This window comes from Crotalus tigris, unplaced genomic scaffold (assembly GCF_016545835.1).
Source record: "Crotalus tigris isolate CLP2741 ecotype Arizona unplaced genomic scaffold, ASM1654583v1 scf7180000023618.1514416, whole genome shotgun sequence".
In the NCBI taxonomy this organism is placed as follows: domain Eukaryota; kingdom Metazoa; phylum Chordata; class Lepidosauria; order Squamata; family Viperidae; genus Crotalus; species Crotalus tigris.
In genome coordinates this window covers 759,908-787,205 of record NW_024100082.1, presented here as the reverse complement: position 1 = coordinate 787,205, position 27,298 = coordinate 759,908, and the positions used below count along the sequence as shown (strand labels likewise).

At 38.3% G+C, this 27,298-nt stretch overlaps 1 protein-coding gene across 2 annotated transcripts in view; it reads right to left on the bottom strand.

The window, feature by feature from the left end:
- Window positions 1-630: 630 nt before the first annotated feature.
- Window positions 631-27,298, bottom strand: part of LOC120297449 (complement receptor type 1-like) — a 48,143-nt gene continuing 21,475 nt past the window's right edge. The window contains exons 3-16 of one of the 2 annotated variants that reach the window (XM_039320081.1): window positions 27,023-27,119; window positions 26,459-26,544; window positions 25,053-25,250; window positions 23,474-23,656; window positions 21,557-21,745; window positions 20,139-20,235; window positions 19,367-19,452; window positions 17,959-18,156; window positions 6,448-6,630; window positions 5,418-5,600; window positions 5,286-5,321; window positions 4,301-4,333; window positions 3,654-3,677; window positions 631-1,026 (exon numbers count right to left, since the gene is read on the bottom strand). In XM_039320081.1, coding sequence (XP_039176015.1) covers window positions 983-1,026; window positions 3,654-3,677; window positions 4,301-4,333; window positions 5,286-5,321; window positions 5,418-5,600; window positions 6,448-6,630; window positions 17,959-18,156; window positions 19,367-19,452; window positions 20,139-20,235; window positions 21,557-21,745; window positions 23,474-23,656; window positions 25,053-25,250; window positions 26,459-26,544; window positions 27,023-27,119 — 1,637 coding nt within the window. In that variant the 3' untranslated portion in view covers window positions 631-982. The remainder of the gene's footprint in view (window positions 1,027-3,653; window positions 3,678-4,300; window positions 4,334-5,285; window positions 5,322-5,417; window positions 5,601-6,447; window positions 6,631-17,958; window positions 18,157-19,366; window positions 19,453-20,138; window positions 20,236-21,556; window positions 21,746-23,473; window positions 23,657-25,052; window positions 25,251-26,458; window positions 26,545-27,022; window positions 27,120-27,298) is intronic. The other variant, XM_039320083.1, reaches the window with a different exon arrangement.

Genomic DNA, 27,298 nt, shown 5'->3' with positions numbered 1-27,298 from the left:
CTGGCAGATCTTCTTTTTGTAAGATTGGGGTATAATATTAATTTTGATTATTGATAATTATGTAGGTTTAAGGAATGAATTTTGTGGTGAAATGTATTATTTACTTTTATTTTTATATATTTTTATATATAAAAATGTAAAGATGAATATGTCTTTGAGGTGGGATTTTTTTTGTTATAATGGATCAATAGAATGGAGGAAATATGTGACTTTTTTCTTTTTTCTTGTTACAATTATATTAGTGAGGAATTATAATGTATAGAGAGGAAGTAAATGCAAAAATGAGTAACAAAAAGTGAATTTGAAAAATGGATTGATGAAGATGTTGAAATTGAACAATATTGTTATTTTATTATTTTGTTTAGGCTTATTTTTAAACTAGAGTTTATTTTTATAATCTTGTTTTTTAATGATGGCTAATTTGAAATTAATGATTTGATTATTGGATTTGTTTAAGGCTGTGAAATATTGTATATGTTGCCAAATTCAGAGTTAGATATTGGTTATATTATGTTTGACTTAGAATAAAAGATTATTTGATTAACTATTTGTATATATATTAAGTAAGTTGGAAGCCTTTCCTCACTTTTCTCCTTCCTTTTTTCTTTTTTCTTTTTTCACCTTTTCATCTTTTCACCTTTTGAATCCCCCCTTTTTTTTGTAGTTATTTTGTATTTTAATTTTTCTTGAAATTTAATAACATATTAAAAAATATGGAACTCATGAGGTAACCCTTGCTCAGTCATCCTCAGGACATTTTTTTTAAACAGGGCTGCCATTTGGGGAATAAAATAAGGTGACCCATATATTCCTGCTTTCAGAAAAAAATGGAATATAAATACAATAAACAAATCGACAGATAAATGGTTTTAGGAGTTTGTATTTTATGTTTAGCAATGAAATTAAATAAATAAGCAAAGCAGATATTCAATGTAGTCAGATAAAATCTTGATAGATTTTCCATGTGTTCAGTCTCATGACTTCACCAGCAATTATACAGAACAGCCAGGAGGATGATCAGTTTTCCTAGGAAAAAGTTGTAATAAATAATTCAAAACCTCTTATCTTAGGCAAGAATGAACAACTCAGGATTTTCATACAACATCCAAAATCATTTTTTACCTCATAGAACAAGTGGTTCCTTAAAGTATTGCCCAATTTTTGGGAATTAGAAAGATGATTTTTCATATTTAAGTTTCCCTTAAAAATAAAATGTCCCCAAATTGGGCTGGAGAGATTTATGGACAAGCACTTGTTTTGTCTCTTTACAGATTTATCCCCCTACCACTAGTACTGCACAGGGTCAAAAACTTTGGCTTTCTCCTTTGGGTAATAACATTGCCAGAAGAAAGAATAGAGGAGAAGAGAGTGGAGGGAAGGGAAGGGAGGGGAGGGGAAGGGGAAAGGACAGGAGGGGACAGGAGAGAAGAGAAGGTGTATGCATATATATGTTTATATAAACATAACAGAAAAGATCTGAGTCTAGTAGGATAGTCTGGGGAAAATGCGATGTACTGAATGTGCCTGCTGTTTCTCCTTCCATTAGATCTTTCAGCTTTTCCAATAAGAATAATAGAGTAAGGCTACTAATAAGAAAGGACTGGAAGAAGAAATCTATGAATCTCTTTGATCCTTCTCCTGTCATTCATATTTCGTTTTATTTATTTATTATTAAACTTCTATGCCATCCATCTCACCAAGGAGATGCTAGGTGGATTAAGCCTCTCATCTTCCTTTCCCAACAGGTATAAAAAAATAGGATTGCCAAAAGCAGTATCTCTGCTTGCTTTATAACCTTGTGGATTTATAAGGAAGATTTTAAGATTTTCACATTCAGTTGGTTTTTATGTATGTTGATGAACATAAATAAAATATGGGCTTTATTTAGAGCAGTGTTTCTGGCTGTGGAATTCTGGGAGTTGAAGTCCACATGCCTTAAAATTGTCAAGGTTGAGAATCACTGATTTAGAGTATCTGATCTAAACATCCTGGGACAGACAAAACATATTCAGTCTAACTGAGATGACACGTATGTACTCTTCATATTGTTTCATTTCTAGATCCTCTGACCCTATTCCAAGTTTACCTAAACTTTATAAATTGTGATGCTCAAGACGTATTGCAGTAATCCAAATGCAATCTGATCAGCATATATGTATTGGAACTATTACTTCCTATGAATCAGGACATAAAGTTTAATGCAGCCCAAGAATTTGTTGACCTTAGCAGTTGTTGCATCACATGGCTTGCTCTACTAGAATCCCTACATCTTTCTCACACTCAGTGCTCCCCCGCCAGGTCTCCCCTGTCCTATGCAGTATGCGTGTCTATGATTTTTCCTGTCTAGATGCAGAACATTAATTTCTAACTACCGAACATCACCCTGTTGAATACGACTCAGTATTTTATTCAGTTATTTTGAATTGTGATTTTGTCACAAGCAATATTTCCCAATACCCCCACCCAACTTGGTGTTATCTGCACATTATTTCTCTTCTATTCCATCCTCTAGGCTATTTATAAAAATTAATTAGCATATAGCCAAAGACAGAGACTCTATTCAATCTTTCCTTTCAGAAAACTGCAGTGTGGTCTAGTTTATTGGGTTGAGGGTTTTTTGTCCCTACGTGCCACCTTACCCCTCTATCAAAAATAGCTCAACTCTTTCAGAAAACCAGGATGTATGACAGAAATCATAGAAATTGCCCTTCTGAATGAGCAAAAATATTTACTTTTCACATTAATGTCCTTGTGGTAGCATAATTTTTGATATTGGATTTTATGATCAATATCTTTGTTTCTCAAGTATGGCCTGAATAAGTGCAGGGTTTTGTCTATTTCATTTCTATTACAGGATCTGCAGTAAGATTGGGCTTTGGGAGTTTGGGCTTCAGTGTGAGCCAGGATTCTGATAGTGAGCTTTTGCACATCTAAATAAGTCAATCAGTTTTCACTACCAGGATTCCATTCACATGAAGACTTTTATATGTATATTTGGAGGTTCTCCATTACACAGAATTAGACTGCCTTTGTTGGACACGTAAGCGTTAGTTCACATGCTGATAAAGATCCAGGAAATAGTTAGTAAACAGAGAACTGTAAAGCTTTCCATCAACTGCAAAGCAGCTCAGTTTCTCACTACTTCATAGAACAGCCAATAAGAAAAAAAATGATTTTTTGTCCAAGATGTTTTAGGGGTAAAATATGACAAATATTTCAGTTGCTGAAGTTCCTGTATTCTTAAAAAGATGTAAATGAAGTTTCTGTGAGAAGTTGGAGAAAGATACTCTCAATTAAGACTGCTCCCAAAGTCTAAATTCAATGACAATTCCAACATATCAACACTAGAGAGAGAAATAAAAGTTTAGCACAATGAGCATGTTGAGTTTTACATAACACTGAACCTTAAGTGTTCCAATCCCAGTGTAATATATTATTTAAGGTGTTAAATTGAAATTGGAAAAACAAAAGTTCAATACCTCACTTGTCTATAGAACTCACTGGATAAGTTTGGGCAGTCAAAATACATCATGCCAAGCTCCCGTGTGTGGATTATGAAGAAATGGTAACAATAAGAAATTAAATTTTCATCATTCATTAAAACAGAATAGCACTGGCTACACTTTGAAATATCTCATCATATAATTACTTACCAAGTGCTGTAGTTCTGTTACATTCTAAAACAGAAAAAAAAGGGAAAGAGAAATGAGCTAAACTTTTGAGCCTTATTGGAATCAATGTATGTTTTCTCTTTCTGGTTTATTTAAAATATCATTATCATTTGTTATTAAATAATAGAGGTCCAGTGTAGTGTGGTAAGTAAAGTGCTAGATTGTGAATTTCAATATGTGAACTAAAATGTGTACAGTGCACAAAAAAAGAGTCCCTGAAATAAAACTGGAAAAATACTAGGAGTAACATCATATTACAACCACTACTATTGAAAGCTTTGATCTGAAGGTTACTTTTGGTGGGTGGGGGGGCTAAATTGGCTAAATTTGGCTAAATTGCTTTTCATTTGATCTAATTTTGGACAAGCCCCTTTGCACAACAGATAGAAATATGGTGCTGAATATGAAAAAATGGACTTTATTGTGTCTATGTTGCATGGAAGGATACAAAGATTGTACAATTGTTTCCATACAAGTATTGTTGAATTGAAGAAAATGCCATTTTTGTTTGTTTTTCTTTCTTTCTTTCCCAGGTCTTTTATTACAAACTGCCACAGTTTCACTATTTGAAAAGCAACCATCTTGCTGGTACAAGTGCAGTAGCTCACCTCATACTATTTTAGTCTTACCTGCATAATCTTTTGAAGTTGTATTTGGCTTTTCTGTAATTTGAGAGAAAATGTTGATAAAATAAAATTCATTGTGAAAACATACAGCCCATAGGGGTGAAAAGGATTTTTTTTTAGCAATATATAAAGAAATATATAGTTACTTTCTTGAACCTTTTTCCTTTCGTTTTTTCTTTTTTTTAGTTCATATTATCTTTTAATGTTCTAGCTAAACTTTTAATAAAATCATTATGAAAAACATTTTAACTCTGAGCAAGTGAGAGCCAATTAAATGATTTCTAAAGAAAACAAAAGCCCTACTTTTTAATGAAAATCTGTGATATAGCAAAAATAAAAAAATAAAAAAATACTGTGATGAGTTATCAATATTAAACTCAAAGAAGAAGAAAAAATGTTTCCACCTAGGGAACACCCATGTTAGGTTACAAATACAAGCTGTAAAATTGCTTTTATATTTCTAAAAATAATAATAGATAAAATAACATGTAAAAACATATTACAGATAATAGACTTATATGATACATACAAAGGCAATTTTCACTGCAAAAGCTGTGTACAAGAGTGAAAACTATTATTAAACTATTATTAATAAAGGAGGGATAAAAATATAATTAATAAATAAGGATATTCAATATAGGATCATAAATACAGCAGTCCCCAAAAATTCAAACTTGTTTTGGAGAGTGAACAGAAAACATTTGCTAGGATATACTGTTAGTCTCCCAAATGCTAATGTATTTTGAAAAACTGTTTGGGACCTACATGTGTAAGTTATCATCTAGAATTATTTGGTGTGGCAGCCAAATAAAGCTTTCTTTCAGGATACCCAATTCATTCCCTCTGCAAGCTTCTCTATATAAGAAAGATTAGAAAGTAGGCTCCTTTTGTATGGAGACTTCTGTAGGTACAGAAATATTTCTACTAACTTAATTGAAGCAGCTCAACACCCAAATCTCATTAATGGTTCTGTGACATTTTAACTCACCGTTAACTGTACTTGATTGAGTAGGGGGGAGTGTAACTGGGGAAAACAGAAAACGATGACTCAGATTAGTCAGGCAGAATGTTGTGTAGTAAATGTCAACCCAACTCTCCGGTAAGACCGTAAAATAGTTACCTTTGACACATTTGGGGATGGCAGGAAGCCACAAACTGTTAGCCCCACATGTAATATGGAGGCTTCCCACAGCAGAATAGCCAGAATTGCATTCAAAGCTGATGCTCTCATTATAGCTATATGAAGGCTTAGATAAATCAGTTATTTTCCCATTTTCCACTTCTGGTTGATCACATTTGACCTCTGAAAAGAGAAAAGGAATCCAGCTGAAAATAACAGCCTAGAGCAGTGGTGGCGAACCTACGGCACGGGTGCCAGAGGTGGCACTCAGAGCCCTCTCTGTGGGCACGCACGCCATCACCCCAGTCCTAGGCCTTCAGCTGAGTTTTATAAAACCTTTTCTCTTTAGGCCTCCACTCCTGTGTGCAAAAAAAAAAAAAAGGTTCAATCAATCAGTCAATTTCAACTTCTTACAGGAAAAAAAGTTCTTGCAAAGTTGGAATTGATTGTTTGATCTTTAGTCCCACCCAGTCTGCTGTTACCATCGCAGCCACACCCACCCAATGGGTCACACCCACCCAATTGGCCACACCCACCCAATGGGCCACACCCACCCGGCACCCGACGATGCATAAGTGGGTTTTGGGTTGCAGTTTGGGCACTCGGTCTCTAAAAGGTTCGTCATCACTGGCCTAGAGGGTGAAGGATGAATCTAGCCAAAGCAGGAGGAGGAATCAAGTGTGTGGGAAGGTTTTTCATTCACTGGGCCAAAATGGTTTGTGTTCTCTTTTGAAGAAACTGAGTTATTACTATTTAATTAAAAGGGTTATATGTGTAAGAATTTTCTTATACAAGGGAAGACTAAGAGCAAATGGCATGGAGAACTATAGAGACATAGGCATATTTTCAATAATTTAGTCAATAAGACCTGTCATCTGAATGAACAGTGGTGGCCACTACTTGTAGGAAAAGAGAAAGTAGCAGAGGTAATACTTAGGGAAAAACAGAAAATGATGGTTCAGATTAGCCAGGCAGAATGTTCTGTATTAAATGTCAACCAAACTTTCCTGTAGGACCATAAACTAATTACCTTTGACACATTTGGGGATGGCAGGAACCCAAGAACTGTTAGCCCCACATTTAATATGGAGGCTTCCCACAGCAGAATAGCCAGAATTGCATTCAATGCTGATAGCCTCATTATAGGTATATGAAGGCTTAGGTAAATTAGTTATTTTCCCATTTTCCACTTCTGGTTGATCACATTTGACCTCTGAAAAGAGAAAAGGAATCCAGCTCAAAATAACAGGACTAAAAATAAAAAAAGAAGAAGCAAGAGCTGCTCTTGTCTAAAAAGGATATATAGTTAGCATTTGCTTCCCCCTCTTCTGACCCAGAAAATCATGTCTCCCACTGTTTTTGAATCATCCAGCCCAGAGCAACAACCTAGGGGCTAAAATTAAAAAAGCAAGACTATCCCTTGGCTAAAAGGGGTATATAAGCAATTCTATCAAGATGACAACAACGGATATCTGAGGGACAGGACCATTTCTTTGAATTAGCCTTTTAAATTATAGCAGAATTACAGTTAACGTTCTACTATATACTACATACTACTATAATATATTTTATTTGCATTTATTTATTTATTTACAACATTTATATAGTTGCCTACTTGCTCATGTGACTCTAGGCAGCTTACAAACAATAAAAACACTGAATATATATATACATATACATATGCATATGCATACACACACACACACACATACACACACACACACACACACATATATATATATATATATAGGTCTTTGGTTGTTCGGGTTTTCTCCCGCGTAAAATTGGAAGTGTCTTGGCAACGTTTCGACGAAGTCACATTCGTCATCTTCAGGCTGGTGTTTTTAGCTTCTTGCTTTGAGCAGCAATGTGTGGTTTTAGCTGTTTCTTCCTTTTAACTGCCAGTGAGGGTATGAACTGATTGGATGGGAGCTTGGCTGTGTTCTGATTGGGTGGAGGTGTGTTCTGAATGGTTAGGGGCTTGGCTGTGCTCTGATTGGCTGGGGGAGTGTTCTGTTTGGTTGTGCTCAGGTTAGTCTGAGTTGCAGAGGGGTTTAAGATTTTGGGGTTAGGGAGTCGTTTGTCAATAAGGGCAGGTTTCCAAATGGCTGGTAGGCGGGAGGTATCATCTCGCTTGTTCATGCTGTGTGGGCGTTTTTCTATCTCGATGGCTTCTCTGATTATTCTGTTATTAAAATGTTCACTTTTGGCAATGGTTCTGGTATTTTTAAAGTCAATTTCATGTCCTGTGGCTTTAAGGTGTTGGACCAGGGAAGATGTTGGTTCCTCTTTTTTGACTGAGTTCTTATGTTCTTCAATGCGTGCACTTATTCTTCTGTTGGTTTGTCCGATGTATGTGGTGGGACAAGTGGTGCATGGGATTTCGTATACTCCTTGATTTTCTAATTCAATTTTATCTTTGGGGTTTCTAAGGATGGTGGATATTTTTCTGTTTGTGCAGAATGCTGTTTTGATGTTGTGTTTATGGAGGATCTTACTGATTCTGTCTGTGGTGCCTTTTATGTATGGGAGGAGGGCTTTGCCGTTTTCTTGTTCTTTGTCTTGGATTTTGGTGGGGGTTTCTTTTTGGATTAGGTTTGTAATCTTATTTCTATGGAATCCATTGGATGTTAGTACATTGGTGAGAGTGTGTAGTTCGGGTTTTAGGTGTTGTTCGTCAGCTAAGCGTTTTGTTCTGGAGATGAGTGTCTTGGCTACAGAGTTGATCTGTGCTGGGTGGTGGTGTGAGAGAGCGTGCAGATAGCGGTTTGTGTGTGTTTTCTTCTGGTAGATGGTGTGTCCTAGGGAGCCATTGGATTTCTTGTAGACTAAGACATCCAGGAAGGGAAGTTGGTTGTTAGCTTCTGTTTCCATGGTGAACTGTATTTTGGGGTGTAGGCTGTTGAGGTGTGTGAGGAAGTTGTCCAGTTTTTCTTTCCCATGTGGCCAGATTATGAAGGTGTCGTCTACATATCTGAGCCAGAGTTTGGGTTTGTGATCCGATTTTTCTAGAGCTTGGGTTTCAAAGTGTTCCATGTAGAGGTTGGCAATGACAGGTGAGAGGGGTGATCCCATGGGTGCTCCTTCTGTTTGTTTGTATTTTTGTCCATTATAGATGAAGTATGTGTTGGATAGGCAGTGGTTGGTCAGATCTAAGATGTGTTTGGGGGGGGTTATATTTGTTTTGAATAGCTGTCAAGGCTTCTTTGATAGGCACTTGGGTGAAGAGGGATATGACATCGAAGCTCACTAGTAGGTCGCTGGGCTGTAAGCTTTGTTTCTTTATGATCTCTATAAACTGGAATGAGTTTTTTACGTGTGAGGTGATGGATTCTGCATAGGGCTGTAGTTGTTTGGCGAGAAATTTGGCTAGGTTTTGTAGAGGTGAGCCTATGGAGCTGACTATAGGTCTGAGTGGGGTTCCTTCTTTGTGTATCTTGGGGAGACCATAGAGTTTAGGGCATCTGGATGATTTCTCTCTGGGAATGATTCTTTGCTGGATCTCTTCGCTAATGGGGGAGGCTTTTATCTTGGTTCTGGTGGTTTTTTCCAGGTAGGTGGTGGGATCTGTATTTAGGGGTTTGTATGTGGAGTCTTGGAGTAGGTTGGTTAATTTGGTTTGGTAGTCAGATGTGTTCATAACCACCGTGGCGTTGCCCTTGTCTGCTGGTAGGATTATTATGCTGGTGTCTTCTTTCAGGTTACGTAGTGCTGTCTGTTCCTCTTTGGGTAAGTTGCTTTTGGGTGGCTTGCTGGTGCAGAGGATGTTGGTGATTTTGAGTCTGATTTTGTTAGCGTCATCGGGGTTGATTTTGGTCAGGCTGGTTTCAACTCCACATATAATGGTTTCAGTGGGGATGTGTTTGGGAGCGACTGCAAAGTTGAATCCTTTGGAAAGGACATTGGTTTCGGCTTTGGTGAGGATCCTATCTGAGATGTTATGCACTGTTTGTTTCATGTGTGGCTGTGAGGGAGGAGGGGTTTGTTTCTGGCGTTCTTGTAGTCTTCGGAGTTTGTTGGTGTGTGTATCTGTCTTGAGGGTGGTCTGTGTTTCGGCTCTCCAGACGGCGAGTTGTTTGGATTTGTCCCAAAGTGCGGGGTGGATCTTGTTGCTGAGTTTGAGGTGGAGTGTGAGGAGATCTTTGTTAATTCGGTCTAGGAGGAATCTTTTTGTGTGAAGTTCATTTCTGATTAGGGCCAATTCTGTTCTTTTCAGGATCCGTTTGGTGGCTGCAGAGTTGGAGTGGAATTTCAGTTGGAAACATGTGGGGATTAGATTTTGATCTCGGCAGTTACGTAGGAATGCGAGGTCACATAAAATGGAAGCTCTTTGGACTTCAAGTTTTTCATAGGTCCTGGTCAGATGGTGGATTTCCTCCCCGTAGAGGTTCGATATTTGTTTTCTGAGGTTTTCGCGGGTATTTGTATATAGGTCTTTGGTTGTTCGGGTTTTCTCCCGCGTAAAATTGGAAGTGTCTTGGCAACGTTTCGACGAAGTCACATTCGTCATCTTCAGGCTGGTGTTTTTAGCTTCTTGCTTTGAGCAGCAATGTGTGGTTTTAGCTGTTTCTTCCTTTTAACTGCCAGTGAGGGTATGAACTGATTGGATGGGAGCTTGGCTGTGTTCTGATTGGGTGGAGGTGTGTTCTGAATGGTTAGGGGCTTGGCTGTGCTCTGATTGGCTGGGGGAGTGTTCTGTTTGGTTGTGCTCAGGTTAGTCTGAGTTGCAGAGGGGTTTAAGATTTTGGGGTTAGGGAGTCGTTTGTCAATAAGGGCAGGTTTCCAAATGGCTGGTAGGCGGGAGGTATCATCTCGCTTGTTCATGCTGTGTGGGCGTTTTTCTATCTCGATGGCTTCTCTGATTATTCTGTTATTAAAATGTTCACTTTTGGCAATGGTTCTGGTATTTTTAAAGTCAATTTCATGTCCTGTGGCTTTAAGGTGTTGGACCAGGGAAGATGTTGGTTCCTCTTTTTTGACTGAGTTCTTATGTTCTTCAATGCGTGCACTTATTCTTCTGTTGGTTTGTCCGATGTATGTGGTGGGACAAGTGGTGCATGGGATTTCGTATACTCCTTGATTTTCTAATTCAATTTTATCTTTGGGGTTTCTAAGGATGGTGGATATTTTTCTGTTTGTGCAGAATGCTGTTTTGATGTTGTGTTTATGGAGGATCTTACTGATTCTGTCTGTGGTACCTCCCGCCTACCAGCCATTTGGAAACCTGCCCTTATTGACAAACGACTCCCTAACCCCAAAATCTTAAACCCCTCTGCAACTCAGACTAACCTGAGCACAACCAAACAGAACACTCCCCCAGCCAATCAGAGCACAGCCAAGCCCCTAACCATTCAGAACACACCTCCACCCAATCAGAACACAGCCAAGCTCCCATCCAATCAGTTCATACCCTCACTGGCAGTTAAAAGGAAGAAACAGCTAAAACCACACATTGCTGCTCAAAGCAAGAAGCTAAAAACACCAGCCTGAAGATGACGAATGTGACTTCGTCGAAACGTTGCCAAGACACTTCCAATTTTACGCGGGAGAAAACCCGAACAACCAAAGACCTATATACAAATACCCGCGAAAACCTCAGAAAACAAATATCGAACCTCTACGGGGAGGAAATCCACCATCTGACCAGGACCTATGAAAAACTTGAAGTCCAAAGAGCTTCCATTTTATGTGACCTCGCATTCCTACGTAACTGCCGAGATCAAAATCTAATCCCCACATGTTTCCAACTGAAATTCCACTCCAACTCTGCAGCCACCAAACGGATCCTGAAAAGAACAGAATTGGCCCTAATCAGAAATGAACTTCACACAAAAAGATTCCTCCTAGACCGAATTAACAAAGATCTCCTCACACTCCACCTCAAACTCAGCAACAAGATCCACCCCGCACTTTGGGACAAATCCAAACAACTCGCCGTCTGGAGAGCCGAAACACAGACCACCCTCAAGACAGATACACACACCAACAAACTCCGAAGACTACAAGAACGCCAGAAACAAACCCCTCCTCCCTCACAGCCACACATGAAACAAACAGTGCATAACATCTCAGATAGGATCCTCACCAAAGCCGAAACCAATGTCCTTTCCAAAGGATTCAACTTTGCAGTCGCTCCCAAACACATCCCCACTGAAACCATTATATGTGGAGTTGAAACCAGCCTGACCAAAATCAACCCCGATGACGCTAACAAAATCAGACTCAAAATCACCAACATCCTCTGCACCAGCAAGCCACCCAAAAGCAACTTACCCAAAGAGGAACAGACAGCACTACGTAACCTGAAAGAAGACACCAGCATAATAATCCTACCAGCAGACAAGGGCAACGCCACGGTGGTTATGAACACATCTGACTACCAAACCAAATTAACCAACCTACTCCAAGACTCCACATACAAACCCCTAAATACAGATCCCACCACCTACCTGGAAAAAACCACCAGAACCAAAATAAAAGCCTCCCCCATTAGCGAAGAGATCCAGCAAAGAATCATTCCCAGAGAGAAATCATCCAGATGCCCTAAACTCTATGGTCTCCCCAAGATACACAAAGAAGGAACCCCACTCAGACCTATAGTCAGCTCCATAGGCTCACCTCTACAAAACCTAGCCAAATTTCTCGCCAAACAACTACAGCCCTATGCAGAATCCATCACCTCACACGTAAAAAACTCATTCCAGTTTATAGAGATCATAAAGAAACAAAACTTACAGCCCAGCGACCTACTAGTGAGCTTCGATGTCATATCCCTCTTCACCCAAGTGCCTATCAAAGAAGCCTTGACAGCTATTCAAAACAAATATAACCCCCCCCCCAAACACATCTTAGATCTGACCAACCACTGCCTATCCAACACATACTTCATCTATAATGGACAAAAATACAAACAAACAGAAGGAGCACCCATGGGATCACCCCTCTCACCTGTCATTGCCAACCTCTACATGGAACACTTTGAAACCCAAGCTCTAGAAAAATCGGATCACAAACCCAAACTCTGGCTCAGATATGTAGACGACACCTTCATAATCTGGCCACATGGGAAAGAAAAACTGGACAACTTCCTCACACACCTCAACAGCCTACACCCCAAAATACAGTTCACCATGGAAACAGAAGCTAACAACCAACTTCCCTTCCTGGATGTCTTAGTCTACAAGAAATCCAATGGCTCCCTAGGACACACCATCTACCAGAAGAAAACACACACAAACCGCTATCTGCACGCTCTCTCACACCACCACCCAGCACAGATCAACTCTGTAGCCAAGACACTCATCTCCAGAACAAAACGCTTAGCTGACGAACAACACCTAAAACCCGAACTACACACTCTCACCAATGTACTAACATCCAATGGATTCCATAGAAATAAGATTACAAACCTAATCCAAAAAGAAACCCCCACTAAAATCCAAGACAAAGAACAAGAAAACGGCAAAGCCCTCCTCCCATACATAAAAGGCACCACAGACAGAATCAGTAAGATCCTCCATAAACACAACATCAAAACAGCATTCTGCACAAACAGAAAAATATCCACCATCCTTAGAAACCCCAAAGATAAAATTGAATTAGAAAATCAAGGAGTATACGAAATCCCATGCACCACTTGTCCCACCACATACATCGGACAAACCAACAGAAGAATAAGTGCACGCATTGAAGAACATAAGAACTCAGTCAAAAAAGAGGAACCAACATCTTCCCTGGTCCAACACCTTAAAGCCACAGGACACGAAATTGACTTTAAAAATACCAGAACCATTGCCAAAAGTGAACATTTTAATAACAGAATAATCAGAGAAGCCATCGAGATAGAAAAACGCCCACACAGCATGAACAAGCGAGATGATACCTCCCGCCTACCAGCCATTTGGAAACCTGCCCTTATTGACAAACGACTCCCTAACCCCAAAATCTTAAACCCCTCTGCAACTCAGACTAACCTGAGCACAACCAAACAGAACACTCCCCCAGCCAATCAGAGCACAGCCAAGCCCCTAACCATTCAGAACACACCTCCACCCAATCAGAACACAGCCAAGCTCCCACCCAATCAGTTCATACCCTCACTGGCAGTTAAAAGGAAGAAACAGCTAAAACCACACATTGCTGCTCAAAGCAAGAAGCTAAAAACACCAGCCTGAAGATGACGAATGTGACTTCGTCGAAACGTTGCCAAGACACTTCCAATTTTACGCGGGAGAAAACCCGAACAACCAAAGACCTACATACAAATACCCGCGAAAACCTCAGAAAACATATATATATATATATATATATATATATATATATATATATATATATATATATATATATGCAGGAAGTTTTATATATATACATATATAAAATATGCCCGGGATTCGCATTTTTACAACTATTAAGGACGTACATGTGTGTATATATATATATATATATATATATATATATATATATATATATATACATATATATAGTGTATATATATATACATGTACGTCCTTAATAGTTGTAAAAATGCGAATCCCGGGCATATTTGTTCAATAATGCAATCTTCGATCTCCAGGAAGAGTATAATCTAGTTATTTATTGTTAAAACAATATTTAAAACAATAAAAACAGTTATATACAAAGTTAAAAACAACTTAGCTTTCGCTGGTCCTCTGCCAGCGTCCTCAGAGTGAGGCTCAGGGGGTGGGGAAGTTCTTTTTATCTCCTTGCCAATCTAACTGCTTGCTCATTGTTCGCGTGACAGGGCCACTCTTCCTGATTGCCTTAGTTGCCCCGCCCTCTCTTTATTGCACTCCAATTTTGCATTTTTCTGCTCTGTCATCCTTGTCCAGCCTCCTCCTCCCTGTACTGTTGTTACTGATATACTCTCCAATTGCTCTTTCCTACTCATTGACGGTACACCTTCCGATCCGGTATTACAAGAGTCCTGCCATGGGGTTTTCCCTTTTTATTCTCCTTATTGGTCTGCTGGTCTGCCTGCCGTTTTTGCATTCCATTATCCATTCCTATCCCATCTCCCTCCTCTGGTTTTTCTCCTCTCCTGACCTGCCGTTCTATATACCATTTCTGCCTTCTGTCATCCAAGACAGTCTTTCATAAGGCCCTGAAGACTTGGTTTTGCCAGCCAGCCTGGAGAACCCAGAGTGTGATGGATCCCATTAAATGTGTTGTTGCGGGGGGGGGGGGGAGTTTTAAGTTTATATAGCAGGTCTTTGGTTATTTGGGTTTTCTCACGTGTCAAATTTATTTATTTTATTTTTATTTTATTTATTAAAATTTATAAACCGCCCCACTCCCGCAGGACTTCGGACGGCTAACAATAAAAACACAATATAACTTAACAAGACAAACAATACAGTAACATTCACCCAGGGGTGAGATTTTATAAACCCCAGGCCTGCCGGAAAAGCCAGGTCTTAAGCAGCTTGCGGAAAACCAACAGGGTGGAAGCGGTCCTAATCTCCAGGGGGGGGCTGGTTCCAAGACGTGGGCGCCATCACAGAGAAAGCCCTCCCCCGCAGCCCCGCCAAATGGCACTGCTTGGCCGGCGGGACCTGAAGGAGGCCCAGCCTGTGGGATTTAACTGGACGAAGGGAACTATGAGGTAGTAGGTGGTCTCGCAAATAGCCTGGCCCTGAGCCATATAGAGCTTTAAAGGTAATAACCAACACCTTGAATTGGACCCGGAGACCAGTAGGCAACCAGTGCAGCTCGCGGAGGATAGGTGTAACGTGGGTATACCGAGGAACACCCGCTATCACTCGCGCGGCTGCATTTTGAACCAACTGTAGTCTCCGAATACTTTTCAAGGGTAGCCCAATGTAGAGCGACACTTTCTTGGCGACACTTCCAATTTGCTGTTATTTGGCGTTGAAGAACACAAGAACTCAGTCAAAAAAGAGGAACCAACTTCTTCCCTGGTCCAACACCTTAAAGCTACAGGACATGAATTTGACTTTAAAAAGACCAGAACTATTGCCAAAACTGAACATTTTAATAATAGAATAATCAGAGAGGCCATCGAGATAGAAAAATGCCCACACAGCAGGAATAAACGAGATGATACCTCCCACCTACCAGCCATTTGGAAACCCGCCCTTATTGACAAACGAGTCCCTAACTCAAAGAATTACACCAGACCCACACTCACAAAAACCACACAGGATGTCACCACCACACATCCACGCAAAAAGCAAACCCAAACCCACACTGATGATGAGGCACGACCACAAACCAGAAGCCAGACCACAGCTGCATCATTAGCCACTTTAAACCCCTCCAATCCATACATGAAGCAAACTGACACCCACCATGAAGATGAGGTACGACCATGAACGTAAAGCCAAACAACAGCAACGCAGCTCACCATCTCAAATCCCCCTACAACTCAGACTAACCTGAGCACAACAAAGCCCCCACCCAAACAGAACACTCCCCCATCCAATCAGAGCACAGCCAACCCCCCATCCAATCAGAGCACAGCCAAGATCCTAACCAATCAGAACACATCTCCACCCAATCATAACACAGCCAAGCTCCCACCCAATCAGTTCATACCCCCACTGGCAGTTAAAAGGAAGAAACAGCTACGATCACACATTGCTCCTAGAAGCACGAAGCCGAAAACACCAGCCTGAAGATGACAAATGAGACTTCATTGAAACGTCGCCAAGACACTTCCAATTTTATGCGGGAGAAAACCCGAATAACCAAAGACCTGTTATATAAACTTAAAACTCCCCCCCCCAACAACACATTTAATGGGATTCATCACACTCTGGGTTCTCCAGGCTGACTGGCAAAACCAAGTCTTCAGGGCCTTATGAAAGACTGTCAAAGTGGGCGCCAGTCTAATTTCTGCAGGGACGATGTTCCAAATGGTGGGAGCCATGACAGAGAAGGCTTTTCTTCTGGGTCCTGACAGATGAACCTTCTTAGGGGACGGGACCTACAACATTCCCTCCCTGCTCCAGTGGGTCAGGTGGATGTGAACAGCAAGCGACAGTTCCTCAGATAACCTGGTCCCAAGCCATGAAAGGCTTTTTTTTTATTAATTGAAAATTTTTTATTTTTTAAAACATACAATCATTTATAAAAATACAATAAAATTTTAAAATAGAGAAAACCGCCCCTTAACCTCCCTCCCACCCCAACCCCCCTCCCTTCACTTCCCAGAGCAGAATACAGGGTTAAAAAAAGAAAATTATAATAATTAAGAAAAAAAGAAAAAAAAAGAGAGAAAAAATATCATAATTAACCTTTAACTCCATAACCTATAAAACAATTCTCTATAATATTTGATATTCATTCATAAAATAAATGAAACTTTTTAATTCCATACTTTTTCTGAATATAATCTATCCACCTTCCCCATACAGTAATATATCTTTCTTGTGTATAATCCTTTAAATAAGCAGAAATTTTTGCCATTTCTGCAAAACTAGATACTTTAAATATCCATTCTTCTAAAGTAGGCAAGGAATCTTTCTTCCAATATAAACCTACTAGTAACCTTGCTGCAGTTAATAAATTCAACATCAAAGTAGTTTCTTTTTCATTTAAGTCAACAAAAATACCAAGTAAAAATAGTTGAGGAGTAAACTTTATCTTTTTTCTAAAAATCTTTTGAATGTTCCACCAAATCATAATCCAAAAAGCCTTTACTTTTTTACAGTTCCACCAAATATGAAAGTATGTCGCATCATTATTGCCACATCTCCAACATTTGGGCTGTATGTTGGAATACATACAAGATAATTTTTTAGGATCTAAGTGCCATCTATAAAACATTTTATAAAAATTTTCTCTCAAATTTTGAGCTTGTGTAAATTTAACATTTCTTATCCAAATTGTCTCCCATAAATCCAATGAGATCGGCTCCTGTATATTCTGAGCCCATTTAATCATACAGTCTTTAACCAATTCTGTTTCCGAATCTAACTCTAATAAAACATTGTATATTCTTTTTATATGAGCCGGACCTTGGTTTTTAATCTGAATAACCAATTGTCTATCTTCTAGTGTTATTCCCTCTTTCTTGTCTACAGTCCATCTATCCATTATTTGTAAATATTGAAACCATGACTGTAGAATATTTTGCTGCCTTAATACATCTAGGGATTTCAAATGCCAATTCGAACCAGAACAAATTAACAATTCTTTGTACGAGATTTTATCAAAATTTGTCCCCTTAGAAGTTCTCAAGCCATGAAAGGCTTTAAAGCTGACAATCAGTACCTTGAATTGCACTCGGAAGCAAATTGACAACCAAAGCAGCTCGCACAGGTGAGGTAAAACATGGGCACATCGAGGACTGCACAAAACCATTTTGACAGCTGCATCATAGTAGTTTCATGGCACTGTCCCCATTGTTATTTTTAAAATTCCCCTGTCATGCAGGGACCCCAGAGCTTCAGAGATTATATAATGATTTGCTTCCTGCAAGAATTTTATTTACCAACAACAGCAACTAAAAAAGCAATTTAGCTAATTAGAGTTTAAAGACACTTCTGTTTTTCCTTACGTTTACATTCAGGGGCAGGGAAATTCCACCTTCCATTTACGCCATCTTCTGCAGTTATGCATGTGATCGTTGAATTTCCAATCAGGGAGAAATCACCCTTGCAGCGATAGATTACTACTGATCCAACGTAATATTCGTCTTTAGGGTCAGGATCATATTGTCCATTGAGAATACTGACAGGACGCTCACAAGGGATGTCTGAGGGAGGGAATGATTTCTTTGAATTCACCTTTTAATTAGAATTACAGCCATACTTTGACACTGGAAGAATATTCTGGTTGTTTCATTCAAAAGGCTATAGTAAATAAACATTCAGGGAAAGGGTCCCCTTTCACCAGCTGAGAGCAATGTATTTACTTCACGTGTAGCAGAGGATAAATTGTATCACAGCATTTTTAAACTATTTATTATATTGTAGGCTCCTCCCCTCCCCCAAGTCACTGGATTAGTAAAATGAGCGGCATAGACATTTAATAAATAAATACATAAAAATAAAACCATTCTGACCGCCCTGTTCATGAGTGTGTTTTTGTCATCCAGGCATTGCTGCAGTCAAAGGCCATAACTGTAAAAGGGATTATGCTAATGTCCTTATGCCATTTTCAGTACATTGGCAGGATTGAGAGATACTTATTTTTGAGATGTTGGGAAGTTACTGCAAATACATTAGGCAACAATGGGAATGAATGATAATTAGTGTGAAGAAGTATAAAAAAATGTAGAACATGATCTGGCAGTTTAATAGTTTTGGTTGAGGAATTTATCTTCTAATCTTAGCAGGAAAGCGCTAGCATTCTTGCTAGAAATTTGCTTCCAATTCTTGGGAATCGCAATAAGTTGTTATATAAAGAAACCTGTGGAGATTTCATTGCACTCTTTAGTTAAACAAGATTATTCAAGGAGATTTATTTCTACAGACCTTGCTTAACAATCAGAATTGGCCAGAGGTTTGGGTAAAAGTCATAGCTGTTGCTAAGAAGGTCTCTGTGTAACCTGACTCAATTTTACAACTGTTGTTACCAGTGTTAAATCAGGCTACTAATTGATTCATACGATTGTTAAGTGAACATTCCAGTATATCCAATAAGCAGGGGTGGTTGTTTTTTTGCCATTTTCTACTGGAAAATGTCACATGACCACACAACACCACTCATAACAGTGGATTGCCAAGTGCCTGAAATCTTTGAGGTTCTGTGTATAGCACTTGTCAATTCAAGGACAGATCATAGATAGCTTTTTAAAAATCTATCATAACTTGAATGCTAGATAAGCGAGTGGTCAATCCTCAGCTGCCTTAAATTTTTCCCCCTTGTATCTTAGCCTAAGCATTATACTGCAACTTTTTGGAAGCTGCACCAAACAATACTGGCATAAACTTTAATGAGTTTAAAGCAAAATCTCTTCTTACGTTCACAATGTGGCAATGCGCTATTCCAGTCAACCTTGCCGTCTTTCAGAATACACTTACGTGTAGCTTCACCAATAAGCCTAAACCTAAAGAAAAAGAAATTCAGAATGTACATTTCTAAATCTTATGTTGTTATCTCTTAAGAATTATTAGAGAGCAAGATGAGTGGTATTTAAATTTGATAAATGATCAAATAAATAGACAAAATAATGATGATAAAAATATTTAAAGAAAATAGAGTATTAAAGAAGCAGGAGTCCCATGAAGCAATTTTTAAGATGCAGGTTAAAAAAGTCTCAGACAAGCAGAACAAATGCTGTCTAGGTGAATGTTCCACAGTTGGGAGCAAAGGACTCATTTTATTTTGCACTAAATGATTTATATACATATGTAAAAGCAGCAGGTAGATGTACTTTTCTTGATTTATACACAAAAACAGAGGAGGTGTTTATATACTGTTACATTTGAGAAGAACAATTTAGAACAAACTTAATTTTACTTTTAATTGATTTTTGTGGCTATTGTTTCTAAGGCAACTACCGTAAATGCCTGCGTACAAGGCAACCCGGCGTATAAGACGACCCCCGTCTTTATAGCCGGGCCGCATTCCTAGAATGTCGTCTTATATGCCGGAAACTACCAGTATTTCCGGCGTATAAGACGACTCGGCGTATAAGACGACCCCCGTCTTTGGCGCCGATTTCAGCGCTCGCGGAAGTCGCCTTATACGCCGGCATTTACGGGGTATTTTAAGAGATGAACTACAACTCACCCGGGTACACAGGAGAAAGTGACACTACCACCAAGGCGGACGTCATCCTCAGCATCTACCTTGCCATTCTCTATAATTGGAGCGGGACATTTTTTCCCTGGAAGAATAATGAGCATGTATGTTATTATGCAGTTTCTCAGAAAAGTGTAGAAATGATGCAGATCTGGTACATCTGAGGATTGGAAATAAAGGTTACCCACAGAGAAAAAACCTATCATGTGGAAATGCTGCAGTTCTATGTCCAAGATGTAATGTTAACCTAAATTCTAAATCCTATACTGCACTAGTGAGGCCACTTTTGTAATACTGTGTCCAGTTCTGGTCACCATGACATAAAACGGAAGTTTAGGCCCAGTGGTGAGATTCAAATATGTGAACAACCGGTTCTCTGTTTGGATACCACTTCTGGAAGTCCATTCTGGGCCTGGGCAACAAAAATTAGCTACTGGTTCTGCCGAAGTGGTGCGAACTGGCTGAATTCTCACCACTGCTTAGGCCCCAAAAAGAGTGCAGAGGACAGCAACAAAGATGGTAAGAGGGCTAGAGACTAAGTCATACAATGAATGGCTAAGGAAAGTAGATATGTTTAGCCTAATGAAGCGAGTGCTCAGTAGAGATATTTCATAATTCCAACACTACAATAAATAACAAAGGGGATAAAGGACACTCTGTCTTGTTCCTTTCTGAATTTCACATGGTTTTATCAAAACTTAATTTACCATAATCTGAGCTTTCTGGAGTGTATAGATGGACTCTGTATAAGCCCGATCCTGATTGCAGAAGGTACATCTAATGAAGGTTAGACTCTTGCCCATATAAGGTAGTTTTCAGAAAGAAAGAAATTTGTTCTTCCTGTTTTCAATCATTATTAACTCACTGTAAAGCATAGAATAGAATAGAATAGAACAGAACAGAACAGAACAGAACAGAACAGAACAGAACAGAATAGAATAGAATAGAATAGAATAGAATAGAATAGAATAAAATAGTTGGTAGGGATCTTGGAGGTCTTCTGGTCCAACCCCCTGCTCAGGCAGGAAATCCTATACCATTTAAGACAAATGGTTGTCCAATCTCTTCTTAAAAATTTTCAGAGTTGGAACATTCACAACTTCTAGAGGCAAGTTGTTCCGCTGGTTAATTGTTCTAACTCTCAGGAAATTTCTCCTTGGTTCTAGGTTGCCTCTCTCCTTGATTAGTTTCTGTCCATTGTTTCTTGTCCTGCCCTCAGGTGCTTTGGAGAATATATTAGAATGCTGTGGATCTCAGCTAGGATATATGAAGCACTGCAGATGCTTGTTTTGTATTTTTATTGGACTTATATTAATGTTTGGGAGGAACAAGCAAAGGCTAAGATATAGGAAATATAAACACAGATGATATATTTTTCAGAATGGAATTATCATGAAGATACTCACCCTGACACAATTCTGAAATTTCAGTCCATTTTGAAGTGTTCAGACATGTAACTGAAGGGTTAATTCCAGGTATATATTCATAACCTGTGATGCAGTGGTATGTCAGGTTAGTCCCAACTGGATAGCCTTCTTTTGGGATGTCTTCCTTAAGTGTTGAATGAGGTGGCAGTACCGGAGAGGTGCAGTTATCTGGAAATTGATAAGAAGGTTCTTCAAGCAGGAGTAATAAAAGGAGATTTATAATGAAAGTGTGGGATGATTTATAAAGCCACAAACCATTTGTATTTGTGTATGTATGTGTGTATGTTTGTGTGTGTTGAGGAGACCATGTTCTAACAAAATATTGCAGCTAAATTTCCTCAAATATGGCCACCATCAAGAACCTTCTTTGTTTTTCCATCTGTATTGTACTAGGGCAATTCCCAACAAAGCCAACAACAGAAGCCAATATATTGTACATCAAAAGGCACTGGAAATTCTCCTAGTAAAATTTCCCCAGTATTATGTGAATTTCAGACCAAAAAGGAACATTCGATGGGTGACCAGAAAAGGGGGGCCTATATACAGTAAAGGTCATTTTATCATGTACCCAACAATGCTCTTATATCCACAAATTGACCTTGGAGGCTGAATGAAAATTTCAACATCAGTCATTGTACTACAGTGGTAGGGATGCTCTCTATGTTAGCATTTTATAGTATTGATTATATACTAGAAAAAACTGAGTTTACCCAAGAATTGTAACAAGAAACTTTTAAGCTTAGGCAATCTTTTGTCTGTAATAATGGCATTGGTCTGAGGCATCCTTCTCATTTTTCTGATTTAAATTTTATCCCATTTTACAACCAAAACTATCACCCAAAGCAGCTCATAATTCAACATGAAAATTGCATGTATTCAGAAGCACTTTCAACATTGTGTTTTTTAAGTCATTTAATGGATACTTAATTAAAAAAACTAACATATCACCCTTAAATAAACAAATAAAAAAAATTACTGCAGAAAATTTGCTAGATTTGAACTTTTGCATTTCCTGGCATGGTGCTTGTGTTGTATCCCATTCTGAAACTATGCATCAGAGGATTCAGAAATCATTTGGATTTTGGTGTAGCATAATTTGTGATCTTACCTTATAAATCATGCTTTATAGCTTAGTTATATCCACTTAATCTGGCATGCCAAATAAACAAAAGTTTAACAAAGCATGGCTTAGCACAATGTACATATTGTTTTCCTGGCCATCCTTTGTTCATATTATGGTTAGACAAAAGCTCTACTTATATAATTCAGATTTGGAATGAAGGTATAATAAGTGAGTGTGCAAAATCACGCCTGGATAGAGACCAATGGTTATTGAGTAAGCTTCATAGGAGGCCTCCATCTTTCTGCTTCCCAAGATTTGATCTATTTCAGTCTCATCCAGTAAAGAAATTTAAGTAAATGGGATCCTAATCAGTAACTATGGACAAGGCAGTCAAATACCACATTCTGAAAGGATGAATCTAGCCAAAGGAGGAGGAGGAATCAGGTGTGTAGGAAGGTTTTTCATTCACTGGGCCAAAATGGTTTGTGTACATATTTCTCTTTTGAAGAAACTGAGTTATTACTATTTAATTAAAAGGGTTGTATGTGTAAGAATTTTCTTATACAAGGGAAGACTAAGAGCAAATCAAGTCCCTTTTGGTATGGAGAACTGTAGAGACATAGGCATATTTTCAATAATTTAGTCAATAAATGACTAAATTAATAATAATAAATGTCATCTGAATGAACAGTGGTGGCCACTACTTGTAGGAAAAGAGAAAGTAGCAGAGGTAATACTTAGGGAAAAACAGAAATGATGGTTCAGATTAGCCAGGCAGAATGTTCTGTATTAAATGTCAACCCAACTTTCCTGTAGGACCATAAACTAATTACCTTTGACACATTTGGGGATGGCAGGAACCCAAGAACTGTTAGCCCCACATTTAATATGGAGGCTTCCCATAGCAGAATAGCCAGAATTGCATTCAAAACTGATGGCCTCATTATAGGTATATGAAGGCTTAGGTAAATTAGTTATTTTCCCATTTTCCACTTTTGGTCGATCACATTTGACCTCTGAAAAGAGAAAGCAGCATTTAAACAAACAAACAAAAAAAAAAACCATCTGTGAACAACAGCATATGAATAAAAATAAGCAGGAGTACTCTTGTCTAAAAAGGATATTTAATTAGCATTTGCTTTTATTTTTCTTTCTTCTGTCAGTATCGGGGATTAAACAATTAGAATATAAGATCTGGTTGATCTTTTATTCATTTTGTGTTTTGCCGTTGATTTTCATACCATCAAGTACATGGTTTTCTTTACTACAGGTAGTCCTTGATTATTACCACAACTGAGCCCCAAATTTCCATTGCTAAGTGAGACAGTTGTTAAGAGAATTTTGCCCCATTTTATGGACTTTCTTGCCACAGTTGTTAAGTGAATTACTGCAGTTGTTAAAGTAGTAACCCGGTTGTTAAGTGAATCTGGCTTCCACATTGACTTTGCTTGTCACAAAAGGGAATCACTGCAGCCATCATAAATATGTTTCAGTTGCCAAGGATCCAGATTTAGACTATGGGACCATAGGGATGCTGCAATGGTCGTCAGTCATAAATCACTTTTTCAACACCATTGTAACTTCCAAGATAACTTAATGAACTATGGTAAGTCAAGGACTATCTGTATTATCATTACTACTGCACATTTTGGGAGTTTTAAATGGTTGCTTATCTAACCTAGCAACTACGTTGGATGATTGTTACTACTTATTGTTGCAGAAATTGGAAATCGCAGTCATTTTACAAGCAATCCCCAAAAGAGATGAACAATATAACAAATTTTTCATAGTGAATCTGAATATTATTATCTTCCAATAAGACTTAGTGGTCACTAAGTGGTCACTTGGACTCAGCTGAGAAATCCAAATTTTAGAAAAAGCAGAATATTTATATGCGCATGTAGGGTTTGTATAATATTAAATACTACGTGCTACAGTAGTATTTCTCATAGTTGCCTTATGAATTGCGCTGTCCATTTAGACCATCTCCTGCAACTATGCTTGTGATCCTTGACTTTCCAAAAAGGGAAAATCAATTTGATAGATTACTACTCAGTTTGATAGACTACTACTCATCCATACTAATATTTGTAATTAGAATCAGGAAGTCTATTAGGACGAGGACAAGGGATGTTTGATGGAGGGAATCATTTCTTTGAATTAACCTTTTAATTAGATCAGAATTACAGTTACAGTTCCTCTATGTATTATATACTATTACAGTATTTCTCAAAGTAGTTTTATGATACTGTCCCCTTTGTTATTTTTAAAATTCCCCTGTCATGCAGGGACCCTAGAGCTTCAGAGATTATGTAATGATTTGCTTCCTGCAAGAATTTTATTTACCAACAACAGCAACTAAAAAAGCAATTTAGCTAATTAGAGTTTAAAGACACTTCTATTTTTCCTTACGTTTACATTCAGGGGCAGGGAAATTCCACCTTCCATTTACGCCATCTTCTGCAGTTATGCATGTGATCGTTGAATGTCCAATCAGGGAGAAATCACCCTTGCAGCGATAGATTACTACTGATCCAACGTAATATTCGTCTTTAGGGTCAGGATCATATTGTCCATTGAGAATACTGACAGGACGCTCACAAGGGATGTCTGAGGGAGAGACTGATTTCTTTGAATTCACCTTTTAATTAGAATTACAGCCATACTTTGACACTGGAAGAATATTCTGGTTGTTTCATTCAAAGGGCTATAGTAAATAAACATTCAGGGAAAGGGTCCCCTTTCACCAGCTGAGAGCAAAGTATTTACTTCATGTGTAGCAGAGGATAAATTGTATCACAGCATTTTTAAACTATTTATTATATTGTAGGCTCCTCCCCTCCCCCCAAGTCACTGGATTAGTAAAATGAGCGGCATAGACATTTAATAAATAAATACATAAAAATAAAACCATTCTGACTGCCCTGTTCATGAGTGTGTTTTTGTCATCCAGGCGTTGCTGCAGTCAAAGGCCATAACTGTAAAAGGGATTATGCTAATGTCCTTATGATTGATGCCATTTTCAGTACATTGGCAGGATTGAGAGATACTTATTTTTGAGATATTGGGAAGTTACTGCAAATACATTAGGCAACAATGGGAATGAATGATAATTAGTGTGAAGAAGTATAAAAAATTGTAGAACATGATCTGGCAGTTTAATAGTTTTGGTTGAGGAATTTATCTTCTAATCTTAGTAGGAAAGCGCTAGCATTCTTGCTAGAAATCTGCTTCCAATTCTTGGGAATCGCAATAAGTTGTTATATAAAGAAACCTGTGGAGATTTCATTGCACTCTTTAATTAAACAAGATTATTCAAGGAGATTTATTTCTACAGACCTTGCTTAACAATCAGAATTGGCCAGAGGTTTGGGTAAAAGTCATAGTTGTTGCTAAGAAGGTCTCTGTGTAACCTGACTCAATTTTACAACTGTTGTTACCAGTGTTAAATCAGGCTACTAATTGATTCATACGATTGTTAAGTGAACATTCCAGTATATCCAATAAGCAGGGGTGGTTGTTTTTTTGCCATTTTCTACTGGAAAATGTCACATGACCACACAACACCACTCATAACAGTGGATTGCCAAGTGCCTGAAATCTGTGTATAGCACTTGTCAATTCAAGGACAGATCATAAATACCTTTTTAAAAATCTATCATAACTTGAATGCTAGATAAGCGAGTGGTCAATCCTCAGCTGCCTTAATTTTTTCCCCCTTGTATCTTAGCCTAAGCATTATACTGCAACTTTTTGGAAGCTGCACCAAACAATACTGGCATAAACTTTAATGAGTTTAAAGCAAAATCTCTTCTTACGTTCACAATGTGGCAATGCGCTATTCCAGTCAACCTTGCCGTCTTTCAGAATACACTTACGTGTAGCTTCACCAATAAGCCTAAACCTAAAGAAAAAGAAATTCAGAATGTACATTTCTAAATCTTATGTTGTTATCTCTTAAGAATTATAAGAGAGCAAGATGAGTGGTATTTAAATTTGATAAATGATCAAATAAATAGACAAAATAATGATGATAAAAATATTTAAAGAAAATAGAGTATTAAAGAAGCAGGAGTCCCATGAAGCAGTTTTTAAGAAGCAAGTTAAAAAAGTCTCAGACAAGCAGAACAAATGCTGTCTAGGTGAATGTTCCACAGTTGGGAGCAAAGGACTCATTTTATTTTGCACTAAATGATTTATATACATATGTAAAAGCAGCAGGTAGATGTACTTTTCTTGATTTATACACAAAAACAGAGGAGGTGTTTATATACTGTTACATTTGAGAAGAACAATTTAGAACAAACTTAATTTTACTTTTAATTGATTTTTGTGGCTATTGTTTCTAAGGCAACTATTTTAAGAGATGAACTACAACTCACCCGGGTACACAGGAGAAAGTGACACTACCACCAAGGCGGACGTCATCCTCAGCATCTACCTTGCCATTCTCTATAATTGGAGCGGGACATTTTTTCCCTGGAAGAATAATTAGCATGTAATAATAATAATAATGATGATGATGATGATGATAAAGTTGGAAGGGACCTTGGGGGTCATTTAGTCCAATGCCCTGCTCAGGGAGGAAACCCTATACCACTTCGGACAAATGACTGTCCAGTTTCTTCTTAAAAACCTCCAGTGTTGGCGCATTCACC